The sequence below is a fragment of the Pungitius pungitius genome, chromosome 3, assembly GCF_949316345.1.
Source record: "Pungitius pungitius chromosome 3, fPunPun2.1, whole genome shotgun sequence".
Lineage (NCBI taxonomy): Eukaryota > Metazoa > Chordata > Actinopteri > Perciformes > Gasterosteidae > Pungitius > Pungitius pungitius.
The window spans coordinates 16,518,520-16,532,142 of NC_084902.1; the positions used below are offsets into that span (position 1 = coordinate 16,518,520).

Below are 13,623 nucleotides of genomic sequence, written 5' to 3' on the forward strand. Positions count from 1 at the left end.
AGAGAAACCCTTCGTATGGTGTTAATGTGATAAAGAATTTCAACAGATTTGTCCGCCTGCTCAAACTTTTGCACTGCAGACCAAGACTAGAATTGATATGTTGTTCCTCTCCCCGACTGCCAGGACCTGGACTCTTTCCTCACCTGGTTGGTCCAGACGCAGACGGCCGCCGCTTCTGACCTGCTCCCCAACGACCTGGAAGAGGCGGAGAAACTCATCAACAAACACGCAGCGCTGAAAGAGGAGATCGGACGGTGGGTCTCTGAGGACAATCGGAGGTAACAAATCTTCACCATGATCATGTGTCACAGCCTCTCGTTGTGTTTCCGTGAAGGTACGAGGAGGACTACGAGCGCCTGCAGGCCATGAACGACCTGCTGGAGTCCGAGGAGGCTCCCTTACCTCAAGCCGCCCTGCAGCAGTGGCTCCAGAAGCTCGACGTCGGCTGGAACAAACTCCTGGAGATGTGGGAGAGCCGGAGAGAGGTTCTGGTCCAGGCTCACATCTTCCACCTCTTCCTGCGAGATGTCAAACAGGCCGAATCTTTCCTCAATAACCAGGTAAGAGGGGATGAGGAGCGTCTCTGAGGGCTGCTCTTTCTCAGCTGATTACTACGTCGATGGGCAAAATGAAATATCTCGAAAGCTTCTACACAGATTTCTCTGAAATCATCCATCGTGTCAAATGCCAAGTGACACAAAAAAAGGCATCCATCTTTGTGACGCTACTATTTGTTGTTTACTGGCTTTTTATACAACCAACATTTTAGCAAAGTTTCTAAATAGCTTTTATTTTTAACATGAGATAAGTTCTAGTTAATTATGCTCAACATGCATGGGTCATGTAGTACGATATGCTTTAATGACGCTGTTTTTACATAGCGCCGTTTAGGTGACGTTTCTCTTTTTTTTAAATCTCAGTACCACATGCACATATGGACCCTGTAAGATAAATGCCTCTGATACCACCTAAAATGCCGGATCATGTATCAGCGAGTATACAGGGATCCAATATTGTTTTTTAAATATAATTTATCAGAGAAGTTACGCTACACAGGACCCACAACAACACGTGTCAATCACAACCTGATCCGTACGCCCTGCCTAAGAGAATGATGGCTTCTTCCATCTTTGTCTTTTTTGGTAAAAAACAATTGCTGCGTCAAAAATGTGTGGTGTATACACTTGCACTTTCTTTCGAAGTGTATACATACACAGCCTGCTGTCTTAACTGATATTCATGTTCATATATCGGTATCGGGAAGGAAAAAATATCTGTGATCATTTTTTTCAAATGTCACAGGCAGAGCTGCCCTGAACTGAACATATGATCAGGGGCGGTTCTGCATTGAATGGCACCCAGGGCGAGACCCCTTTTGAGCGCCCCCGCCCCCTCCAAAAAAAAGTTCACAAAACTCTGGAGTTATATATATATTTTTTATTTTAACATAAGTGAGAGAAAATTACATTAGAAAAACACACTTAACAGAATCCAGTTACTGTTGCAATTACAACAGGAAACACACAGTTGTGTTGTAGTCTAGGCATACCCCCTCCACACACACACACACACACACCTGAAGGCTCATGCCAGAGATGCTCACGAGTCCCAAAGCTCGAGTCCGAGTCGAGTCTGAAGTCTTTCGAGGACGAGTCTGAAGTCGAGTCTGAAGTCACCGTGTGTGCGACTCGAGTCGCACTCGAGTCCGAGTCTCCAACTCGAGTCCCCATCTCTTATCAACGTCCCTTTTACCGTAAAAAAAACATACCAACAACTTTTTACTCCTCCTTTACTCTTTACTTAATGTTTTTTTTGTGGTTTTTCCCATAAAATGAAAATACGAAGCGTAGCCGCTAAACCGGAAGTACGTAGATTTTAACAGTAAGAATCGACGCAACCGTCTGTAATGACAGCGGTTACCAGGGTAACGAGGAGAAAAGTTCATGAACGGATATAAATAAATAATCCTGGTCTGACGGGATGTGTTAGCAGCAGTAGTTGACTACACTCGCTGCTCTTGGCTCTGATATTTTTTGTCCACGTATTGTTTTGCTTCAGTGAGCAGAACAGAGACAGTTTAAGGAGATCGCAGAGTAAACGGTCCGCCACTGGAACGCATACGTCCCGACGTCAGACAACCGTCGGTCGGACCGCCAGCGGCACCAGCGGCACCAGCGGCACCAGCGGCACCACCGCCTTCCCGTCAGCGCCACCCACCAGCGGCATTCGACATCTTTCTCGTGTGTGGCCGCGCGTGCGCAGCCAGTAACATATGTGTCAATGTACGCGTTACGTAGGCAGGTAACGGAGGGAGCGATATAGCGAGCTCATCAGATTTTTCCTAAAATTAAACATTGTTCACGAGTCCCAAAGCTCGAGTCCGAGTCGAGTCTGAAGTCTTTCGAGGACGAGTCTGAAGTCGAGTCGGAAGTCACCGTGTGTGCGACTCGAGTCGCACTCGAGTCCGAGTCTCCAACTCGAGTCCCCATCTCTGGCTCATGCTGGGGAGAAGTACAGGCAAAGAGGTCTTCACCTTCAATATCAGATATTTGTGGAGACATATGTGTAGCTGAGGAGATAGATGGTAGCTCATCCTGAAGGACCATTCCAGAAGAGGCCTGTGTAGCTGATGAGGTAGATGGCTGGTCCTCATCCTGAGGCTCTGAGACTATTTCAGCAGCAGAGTCATGTGTAGCAGGGGAGGTAGGTGGCTCATCCTGACCAGTAGCAGAGGATACTCTAAAATATTTTAAAAGTGACCCTGAAATTGTCGTTGATTTGCATTTGAAATTTAAATCAAAAGACCGTAGGATTATGTTTTATACAGCGAAAACAGCCTGGGGTCAAATTGACCCAAAACATAATATAGTAGGGTTAAATAAACATGCCCTTACGCTAAATGTATTTCATTACATGCTATATTAATCTAACTTTTAGGGAGGAAACATTAGCTCCTCGGTTACAGCCTTGAATTCTATGCATGGCACACTTTTAGTTCTGACTGTTAAACTATACTTTGTCACAAAATATAGTTGTAGCAAATAGCAAATGTCCGTCTTTGAAACTACCTACAGATTGGAAAATTCTGTTAGTTAATGACAGGACCGTTAAACGTTAAACCAAATGATGGAAATAAATAATAACTGAACTTGTAACAGTTTTGTTGCAAAGCACATATTATGGTGAAATTATAAACCTGTGTTTGTTGAGTTAAAACCGAATTATTGTTGTATAAGCATTAAGCAACAGGGCTAACAGACAAAAGAGTTACCCCACCAATTAACTTTAACCCTTCATTCATGACACATGTATAATCATACAGAGAGAGAACATAGTTGCATACCTTCATCTTTTGCTCGTTTCTCCTTTTCTTTTCTTTCTATAGTGGGAACCTGATGGCTATAACCTTTTTGTGTCCATCTCTGTTTTTATTTGCCACTGACTCGACAAGCAACAGATTTCCCATCCCCCAACACTGTCAGTCACGACCAGAAGTCAAGACTAAACCAATAAACCTTGGTGACAGGTGACACATAATTGTTTTGTATTACCAATTTTTATTGGCCATTTCACACAATTCATAAAAAACAAAAATGTGCAGTGACTATAGGCCTGCATTTATCATTATTGAAATGTGCGTTATTTGGAATAAAGTCGGGGTGTGACTGACTTTAGCCCACTAATTACATTAGCGTATTTAACAGTGAATCCCCCGACCCCTGTTCCCCCCCCCCCCCCTCCCTTAACCGACCGTTCCATTTGGGTGACCCAGAGGTGAACTGTCCCCCGCGCGCCCCTCCCTTTTTCCCCTTCTCAAACACACAGCTTCTGTGCACATCACCTCCAGCAAGCAGGGCGCCTGCAGCCGCAGGGGGCGGCAATCTGACAATTCCCCACACAGTGAAACGATAGATGATAAAAAACTGCTTCGCGGAGCAGAGGATTTTATTTTTTTCAAGTGCTCGTGCCGCCCCCCATGAGCCATGAAAAAATGCTGCCCTGGACGGCTGCCCGGTTCGCCCGTGCCCAGAACCGCCACTGCATATGATTTCCAGGGACCAGCTCTCCTCTGTAGCCTGTGGGTTTGATTCTTCTTTAATAAGTATCAAAGACGTTCCAGGCCATAGATCTCTGTTGTTTTATTTTTATTTTATCTGAATCCAGAGGCAACACGGGACACCGGTAATAATAAACTTTGTTTAAGTTGATTTTTTTTAAATGTCCTAAAGTGCATTGATTGATGGAATAAAATGAAACAGGTGTTTTGGAAAAAAGCAAAACGTTTTTTTAATTGATTGTATAATTCATTATTGAGTCTAATATATGAGAGCAAAAAATCACTAGCAGTTTATGGTCAAATGGGATTGTTTGTGTCCTGCCTATCCTCTGATGTGGAGGTTTATTTTAGCTTTATATGGAAAAGTAGCAATGAGATTCATGTGACAGGAAGTGAGCTTTTATTTCATTATAATGGACAGCATTGTTTGTGTGTGTGTTTGTACAGTGTGGCTATATTTAGAGGATTGTGCCACAGTCTTATTCTATGTTTTCTGTCATTTTAAAACAGCAGCCTTATGTTGTCATTATTAAGCCTTTAGGATATTTCACCAGATGGAAAATGTCTGCCTACATGTCGATTATGTCGTATTTCCTCAAACTAAGGAGTTTTTATTTAAAATGTCAATTACATCATTTGGTACTGTTTATATACGTATATTTAATCAATGTATCATGATTTATAGAGAGAAACTAAGCAATTCTTTGTAATCAGACATTCAGCACCCCCTTATAGCCTGAATCGAATGATCTGTTTCTTTACCACTCATCCATTCTATGCTCTTTACATTTGTTTTTATATCTTCACTTACCGACTAAACCAGGAAAGCACCTTACTGTTAACATCTTCATTTCACAGGAGTCGGCGCTCGCTCACGTGGAACTTCCCACCACGGTGGAAACGGTGGAGGCCGCCATCAAGAAACACAAAGACTTCACCACCACCATGGAGCTGAACCTGCACAGAATCAAAGCAGTGATCGAGGCCGGGGAGAGTCTGATTAGCCAGAGCAACATCTACTCCGACCGCATCAAGGAACGCATCGACACGCTCGCCAACAGGTACCACCAGGCTAGTACAGAGAGCTTTATGAAGCCATTGGTGAAAAGAGTTGGATTAGACTAACTTAAGGCCTAAGATCTGAAGGAGGAGATAATATCTAAAAAATAAGTGTGAGCATGTGACACAAAAAATATGCTTTCCAATAAAGGAAAATTGAGTTAAAGCCCAATTCATTAAAGAAATATACAGTTATTGGATATCAGAGAAAATCCTTTATCTATACAGCGATGTATTTTCTTACAGGAACATATACAACTCAATTTAAGATAAATGATGCCAATGTTTCAGCTTTCTTCATCCTTGTGCTGATCCAAGTTCTCACTGCAGCTCCACACATTTAAGCTGATTTTACAGCACAAAGAAGCAAGCAGCTGTCTGCTGTCACAATGCAACAATAATACAAAAAAACACCCTCAAGTACAAATGAACCCGAGCACAGAGAGAAGAGAAGTGTGTTTAGTCCACCACAAGAGACACGTGACCATGAAATCTGTGTGATGGTGGCGGTGTGTTTGTGTGAGTTCAGTGGGGGGCGAGGGGGGCGAGGGGGTTGTGTCTGTGTGTATGTGTCCAACAAAAGCAATGTGAAGAACCATATGGACATGAATTCTTCTCCCATGGGGACAAATAAATAAGCACAGAGCAAGGTAGTTATTTTAAAGTGTTAAATTTGCATTTCAGATTATTACATTAATAAAAGTGCTATTTGATCAGTTTTGATTGGTGTTTGCTATAAAGTCAGATGACGATCAGACAGTGAGTTGAGACAGATTGTTAAAAGGTAAACAAAGATAGATACACAGCATTGCCTAGATGTGTTATAGTTGTGTCCACTTTTGTTATTTCTGAGACTTGGAGCTGAATTTGCCGTCCCTCACTCCTTCAGGGGAAACCAGAACAGAGAGCTGGCCCAGCGGTGGCTGGAAAAGTTGAACGACCAGTGGGAACTTCAGAGGTTTCTTCAGGACTGCCACGAGGTAGGAGGCCAACGGACTGGTTGTACTGGTTGAACTCACCGGAAGGCAAAAAAAAATTAAAATGAATTTACTTTGTCTCCATAGTCAACTTAATATTTTCTCTTAGTGGCACAATAAGAATTATTTTATTTTAAAAGGTCTGATCCCTTGTACAGTGTCTCAGAATTTAGGCAATTAGCATATTCAAAACATTAATATATAATGTAGCTAAATATATGTGTTTAGAATTAACACATAATACAAATCTTTCATTTTTTCGCAACTGTAAGGTCAGTCTGTTCTGACTGTGCAAAGGGGAAAAAATAAGGAGTTTTGATTCAAGAATTAAGTCAAAATGTCAAGAATAAAATAGACACAGCGACACTGGGTGTGTGATTTATTCTCAAAATTCTGGTGTCTCAACATTTCGTCTTTTTCCTTTAAATGGATTTTTGATTTTTCTTCTTGAAAGCCTGGTTCTAATACTCTTTGATATCAGTGTCATAATGACATGTTCTAAAATTTTCCAAACAGCCTGTGTATAGTTTGTAGTGTTAACACTTGATTTAACAATGTGTTGTCAAATGGGGATCTGAATCTTGTCATCTGGTAATAAGTGTTTATACTCCTTTGGCTGGAATCTTCCATTGACATGGCCTTCGCACACCTTGCGTGTCCCACTGTATTTTGCTCTCTCATCCTGCAGAGTCACATGCTTTTTCTTTCTGGACCAAAACCTTGTTTAGTTTCAGCAACTTTCTCTCTTTGCCTTGCCTGAATAATTCAGCAGCACATTTTCTTATCACTAATTCAAGGGAGGAAAAGTGTATCCCAGTGTGTGTACGTGTTTAGGTGTGTGTGTGTGTGTGTGTGTGTGTGTGTGCCAGGCCAGCCATACATCTATCTATCTGTCTGCTGCTTTGTGGTATGCGTGTCTGTACAAATACAGTATGCATGAGGAGACTTCCCTCAGCTGTGTGTCTGTGTGTGTGTATGTGTGTGTGTGGCCAACAGTGGGTAACACTGCGTCAGTCTGGAGGAACCCGAGCTCTTAGCTGCCAGCTCCGTGCTGCCTCATCACGTTTCCTTTCTCTCGCCACAGCTGCTTTATACTCACACGTTTAGTCCGCACCAACATTTTCAAGCGAGCGCTGCTGCCTGGAGTGACGTCCTGATGGAAAAGGTCTAACGCAGGGGGTGCCCACACCCCTTTTTTGGCTCACAAGCTACTTGTCAATCATCAAAGTAATGGCGATTTACCCCCCCGTTGGCGTGTCCAAGGCCGTTCGCCCGAATAATGATAATGGTAACGAGTACTAGCGATGACCAAACGTAACAACAATGCTGCTTATTGAAGCGCAAAACAAATATATAAAATATATCTAAAAAAAATTTGAGCCTCATCGGTCAGAAAGGAGGGAACCGTCACAACCATTCCAGACACTCTTACCGGCCATTACCTTACTTGGATGACTTGCACTCACTGGAGTCAGCCTGGGTTGCTTTTGAATGAAATTTAAATGTGTCCGTTTGTAAGCAAGCGCTAATTAGCACTACCAAGTTTTATGTTAGCACCCTACTCACAGAGGGTACTCGGACTTGGCTGATTTCGAATAGCAGCTACTTAGCTAAGTCATCAATTGCTAAGTCAACAATAGCAAAGTCATCCGGCGGGCCGGATTTGGGGCCTTGAGTTTGACAGTCACATCAGCAGTTTATATTCATTGGTCTTTAAAGTTTGTTTCGCATATAACTGTCGTGGTTCGTTTGTACATCCTTGTGTCTTTTTGGTGGGAGTCAGAGTATTTCAGTGGTGACGGGGTGAATGAGGGAAGGAAGTCATCAGTGTTATGTTGGACTAAGGAGGTTTTTCTTATTTTTTGGAACAGAGAGTAAAGCTACAGCAGAGTTATCTTCTCTGTTAGAAATATTTTTCAGGATTATCTGATTCATTTAATATGCTAATCGTGGTAAGTGAAGACATTTTGGAGAGCTAAAAATGTAGACAGCAACTCGATTGGTTGGCGACAGGAAGTTCTAATTTACGTGTTTTCTTGTTTTTGGTTTAGTTATTTGCAAATGGCATTAGCAGTACACCATTACCTCGGTAATTGGGCTTTGCTAATTGCTGGAACTTATTTTTTGTTTCTATTATTTAAACTTAAAAGTCCTTTTTCAACCTCCCTGTGCACCTCAAACTCCAGGACTAAAGGGTACTGAAGAGGTAAACTCAGTCAAATATCATGCTTTAGCTTTTCCCCCGGCTTCAACTACCAGTCTGTTTCACGAAAAGAGCAAAGTGTATCCCCAAAGGCTGCAGTGAGTCTCTACGTCGTAGATGTAAGACAGTCGTTAACAAGTCAGCGCTGCTGACTGTTAGCAGGAAAACCCTGAAAAGGCCTTCAGCATGAATATTATAGTTACCGTATTTTCGCGACTATACGGCGCACTGAATTACAAGGCGCACCTTCAATAAATCGCCAATTTTAGAACTATTTTCATATATAGAGCGCACCGGATCACAAGGCGCATAGAAGTAACTGCAGTAAAACGTTTGACTGGGGCTGCGTTATGCATCCACTAGATCGGGCTGTGCTAAATCAAACGTTATTAAGCGTTCTGAAAACTCTTCACTCCCATGGTAACGTTGTTCAAACGTTAATGTGGATATTAACAATATCTCTTTCGTTCTTGATTAATGAAAACATTCTTGGCAAATGCTTTGGTGCATCTTGCACCGAGAGGCAGCGCTGGGACAGACGGTGGCGCCTCGCGGCGGACCGTCAGCGCGATCCCGACATCCAACTACGAGCTTTAATGTACTGTAGCGACTCTCGCTAATGAATCTCTGGACAATGTGCTTATCTTCTGGTTTTATTGTCGAGAAACAGGCTACTGTCGGCCGTAGCCTGCGCCAAACAAAAACACACCATCGCTCTCCAAAACAACAACAATTCCCGCGTCCCCATAGGTGGCACTAAGATGAGTGACGTCACATAGTGCGCCCTTCACTGACCATCCCAAAACTCTGTAAAGTGCAATGCCGCTCCAGAACATGAAAACACAGTCCGTTACAATACGCTGTTGGAGCTGGAATTACCGCGGCTGCTGGCACCAGACTTTCCCTCCAATGGATCCTCGTTAACCAGTATGGATCAACCAATTGAGCCATATATACGGCGCTCCGGATTACAAGGCGCACGCGCCGTTTTTTTAGAAAAAAAAGGATTTTAAGTGCGCCTTATAGTCGCGAAAATACGGTAGACTCAAAAAACCTTCTGTTTTTCTGCTAATATTCTGCTATTTTGCATATTATTATTATTTATTTATTAGACGATAAGTAATTTCGTCAGAGTCACGCATTTTTAAAACATACTTGAAAATGCTCGACTTTATTGGGGCTGTAGTAGTTCTGTAAGTAATTCTTATTTTTATTTTTTTTTTACCTCAAAGGGTTATGTATCTGTAAATTATTCTCGTCCCACAAAATCTGAGATGGCCTGGGTAGCTCAAATACACACAGGTGGTGGAGTCCCGAAATCTTCCACTCTACCACTCCCCCCCCCCTTTCTGTCCCCTTCTTTCCCCCCCACAACGTCGGACAAAGTTCTCCGTCCCTCCCTCCTCACCTCATTCATCCTCATTCATACTGTGCCCCCCTCCACCCCCCCAACCGCACGTGCTAACTCCTCCCCACAGTCCTCCTGCTCTTCGCTCATTCAATGAATTTCGGTGACCCTCAATGACCCCTGCAGGCCTGTAGGTGTGTATGTGTGTGAGAGGGAACCTGTGTTTTCATGCACAATCAGGCGCACCGTTTGCCTCTGTGTGTGTATGTGAGAGGCGTCCTTAATCACGTTAGCCGAAGCAGAAAGTGGAAGCCAAACAGAGGGGGTGTTGGACAGCCCCCCCCCCCGTCTTGTCCTTTTAAGAAAAAGAAGAGCACTTCATCCATCAAGCGACAAGCACATTATCCAGGATAAATTCCCGCTCTGTCCAACCATTTCCTACCTGTCCATCTCTTCCCACTATCGCCCCGTCTCTTTTCCTCTCTCTCTCTTTTTCTGCTTTACCACTGCAGCAGAGTGAGGCGATCTGGAGTCGGAGAGTACAGCTGCCTGGGACTGCTGCAGAGACAGGAAGAGAGGGTTGAAGGGGGGTGGAGGAGAACACAAAAGCAGCTGTAGAGTAGTCGCAAGCTTGGCCGTTCGCAGTGTATTTCAGCCCCAAAAGCAATCCTTTTTTTGTGAGTTTCAGTCTGTCTTTCACTCTACACTTTTCTATCCTCCTGCTTTCACCTCCCACTATTCAGCTGAGCATCATTACCCGTGATCGGTGAGCCCTGGAGGCGCTGCCTTCATCCCCTGCCCCCCACCCACCAAATAAATACCAAATCACACTACTTTGCTCCTCCCTTCCTTCTCTTTCCCCTCCATCCCATCTCTCCTCCGAGCAGCCCGTTGGAGGTGTGAAGAAGGGGAGGGGCGCCCATGCACTGCTTCGGCTGCCTGCCATTTTATTGTGTTGGGGGAGGATTTTTTTTTCCTTCTTTCATATCAGTCCTCCTAGTTCTTACCCTCTCACTCGTCATCGGTCCACCCCCACCCTCCTCTCTCTCTCTGTCTCTCCTTGTTGAGCAAAGCAAATCCTCAATAACATAGCAAAGGGGGGAGCACAGCCTCAGTTTGAATGATCTAGTGTGTCTCCTCCACTATTGTTGTTATTATTTACCGTCCCGCTTGGCATTTTCTTCACCTTTTTGCACGGCCGCCTTGTGCTCAGCTCTCGAGAAGGCGCCTCCCTCTTTCACTCCCCCACTACAGCGCGTTTTTCTTCTCTCCTTCCTGCCCTCGTTCTCTCTCTCTCTCTCTCTCTCTCTCTCTCCATCTGGCTCTGCGGGTGAAGAGCGTCTGTGCATGTGTGTGACGGCGGACGAGCGAGGATGCGGACTCCAACGCTGACTTGTTCAGGTTAAGCGCTGCACGGCTGGGTTCGGAGAGAGGACCAGGGGGGGGGGGGTGCAGGTGGCAGAGTTGCACGCAGGTGCGAGGGGGACTGAGAGGCAAAGGCGCCGATGCTGACCTGAATATTTCCGGTGATGCGGTCAGGGCAGGCGTGAGGTGATCTCACCGTGTGTTTGTGCAGATTTTACTCTGTGATGGACAGCTTGTGTGTGTGTGTGTGTGTTTTTTTTGTCAGTGTGTATGTGTTTGGGAGGGGCTGTTTACTGTGCAGGCGTGTGTTGACGCTGAGGAGCTGGTTGCTGTGTGTTCATGTGAAGTCTCGCCGCCATGCTTGTTGGTACACGTGTGTCTGTCTTCATGTGTCTGCTGGGCATCATTAAATATTCACGTGTGTGTGTGTTTGACCTTGTGTTTCCCGCTGTTTGATTAGCAGGTGTGTTCATCCACCACACACTTTGCCCAGTTTATCTTGTATTTTATATATTAAAGAATCTAATTGATATGTGCATATTATGACAGTGTTGTGAAAGTGTTTTTGTGTGTTATACAGCCAAGCTTACAGTATGATTCTCTTTTAAAATGGACGTAATTTCAGCATGCACTTATTGGTGTGTGTGTGTGTGGGAATGTTTTGGTGGAACCGAATCTTTCCAAAATAAGAAATCAGTCGATACACAAACAGTTATTTATAGTGTGTATGTTCATCCAGTATTGAGAGCCCTTTCTCTCTCTCTTGTATTCTCTCTCCTCCAGCTGGGGGACTGGGTCTGTGAAAAGATGCTGATGGCGAAGGACAGCAGCAGGGACGAGACCCAGAAGCTTCATAAGAAATGGCTGAAGCACCAGGCCTTCATGGCCGAGTTGGCCCAGAACAAGGAGTGGCTGGACAAAATTGAAAAGGTGAGTGCCGTTGATTCTTCCCAAAAAGTGGATTTTGCCGTTGAGTGAGCTTCATGTGCTTCGAACTGGAAATAAAGTCCCTTTGCAATGTGGACTAATGTTTATTAGTATTTGTTCTGTTTTTTGTTAGGATAGGCAGCGGAGGATGTCATGATCTGTGCTTCTTTGTCGCCTATATATATCTATATGTGTTGCTTTGAGCAGTCACATATCAAAGTGCTGGACTCCCAGCCCCATGGTGACACAGATGAAAAAAAATCACGAGGGCATGAGAGATTTGTTCCTAAGAGTCTACAGTTGAAGCTGTTAAGTAGCTCACTGTGCTAATTGCTAGCAGAGAGAGAAATGCTGCTGAAATATTTCGGTAGTTGCATTGCAGGGATGAAAATCAGCTGTGTCATTTATATTTTTAAGATATTTGACCTCCTATCACACCTTTCAGTACTGGTACGATGTCATAGAAGCTCCATAGCCTTTTGTTAACTAATGTGAAATTACATTTTGAAGTGTAGCAAAGCCGGAAAGACAGAGAGGAGCTTTAAATAGAGAGGGAGGGCAATGCAACCTTCACATGTGTCCCAATGAGATCCGTAACACATTAAGGAGATTCATACGCATCCTCCTCTCGTGCTCATCTGGAGAACGTTTTTTTCTATAATGTCAGAAATATATTGTCAGAAATGTGGGTGTGTTTCAACTGTGTGCAAGAAAAGCATTGTGAATACATACCTCTCAGCTCAAGAAAATTCCAAATAAATGTTTATTTATTTATTTAGATTTTTCCCCAAGATATTGTAAAGAGCTGTAAGCTCTATTTCCGAACACATGTGCAAGTAGCAGGTATGGTATAGTTAAGACGGTTGGGTAGTACTATCGTACAGTCAAAGAAGCTTGTGAGCTTCAGGTATTAGATCATCTCCTCGTCCTCTTCAATCAGCTGGTTACATATATAATATATAACAGATTCACCCACTCCTGCCCTATAATCTGCTCACTGCAGTTCCTGTGGCCATTTCTTCTTCCATTGTGGGCCAAGTGAAGTGAAGTGAAGCGTGTGTGTGTGTGTGTGCGTGTGTGCACGTGCATCTTCATAACGTGGGCATATGATGTAAGAAAAAATGGGCAACGTGATGCTCAATGATGACAGATATACTGTATATAATGTTGATAAAGCGGTGCTGCAGGGCCTGAGAGCGCCAAGTTGTTTTCCATTATAGATTCATGGGTCATGTGCTGATCTAAGGGCAGATTTGAGTTTTGGGAAAACACTCACTTGAACAGAGAGGGACACAGACAGAGGCGAGCCAATGATAGCGGGAAGTTTCCATTGCTGATGTGTGGTAAATTGACAAAGAGGATTATCAACAAAGCACTTGCTCGGTTGAAGTCAAATTCATTTTAATATTGGTATAAATGCATTATTTGTGTTGTGTATTATTCATTTTGTAAATAATTGACGGGATCACTTTGGACAACATCTCAAAAGGGGCCTTCTATGTGTGAGATCTCGTCCGTCTCATCCTACTTAACAATTTTCAGCTCCTACGCTGCTCAATAAACACTGAAATCTGAAACTGCTCTACTTTATTTCAGGATTTCTCTTATCGTATATTATATTACCGTTGGTAAGTCCAACCGGTCTTTCGGCAAAATGAAAGGTGTGATGATTGTTAAGACTTGCGTT

At 43.7% G+C, this 13,623-nt stretch overlaps 1 protein-coding gene across 5 annotated transcripts in view; it reads left to right on the forward strand.

Annotated features, from left to right (window-relative positions):
• The window catches only part of LOC119215146 (spectrin beta chain, non-erythrocytic 4-like), a 67,536-nt gene that overhangs the window by 24,357 nt on the left and 29,556 nt on the right, over nucleotides 1-13,623 (forward strand). For 3 of the 5 annotated variants that reach the window (XM_037467053.2, XM_037467033.2, XM_037467043.2), the window contains exons 21-25: nucleotides 124-254; nucleotides 335-560; nucleotides 4,916-5,118; nucleotides 6,006-6,096; nucleotides 11,793-11,939. In XM_037467053.2, the coding sequence (XP_037322950.2) occupies nucleotides 124-254; nucleotides 335-560; nucleotides 4,916-5,118; nucleotides 6,006-6,096; nucleotides 11,793-11,939 (798 nt within the window). Of the gene's footprint in view, nucleotides 1-123; nucleotides 255-334; nucleotides 561-4,915; nucleotides 5,119-6,005; nucleotides 6,097-10,674; nucleotides 11,196-11,792; nucleotides 11,940-13,623 lie in introns of those variants that run through there. The other 2 variants (XM_037467062.2, XM_037467070.2) reach the window with 2 other exon arrangements.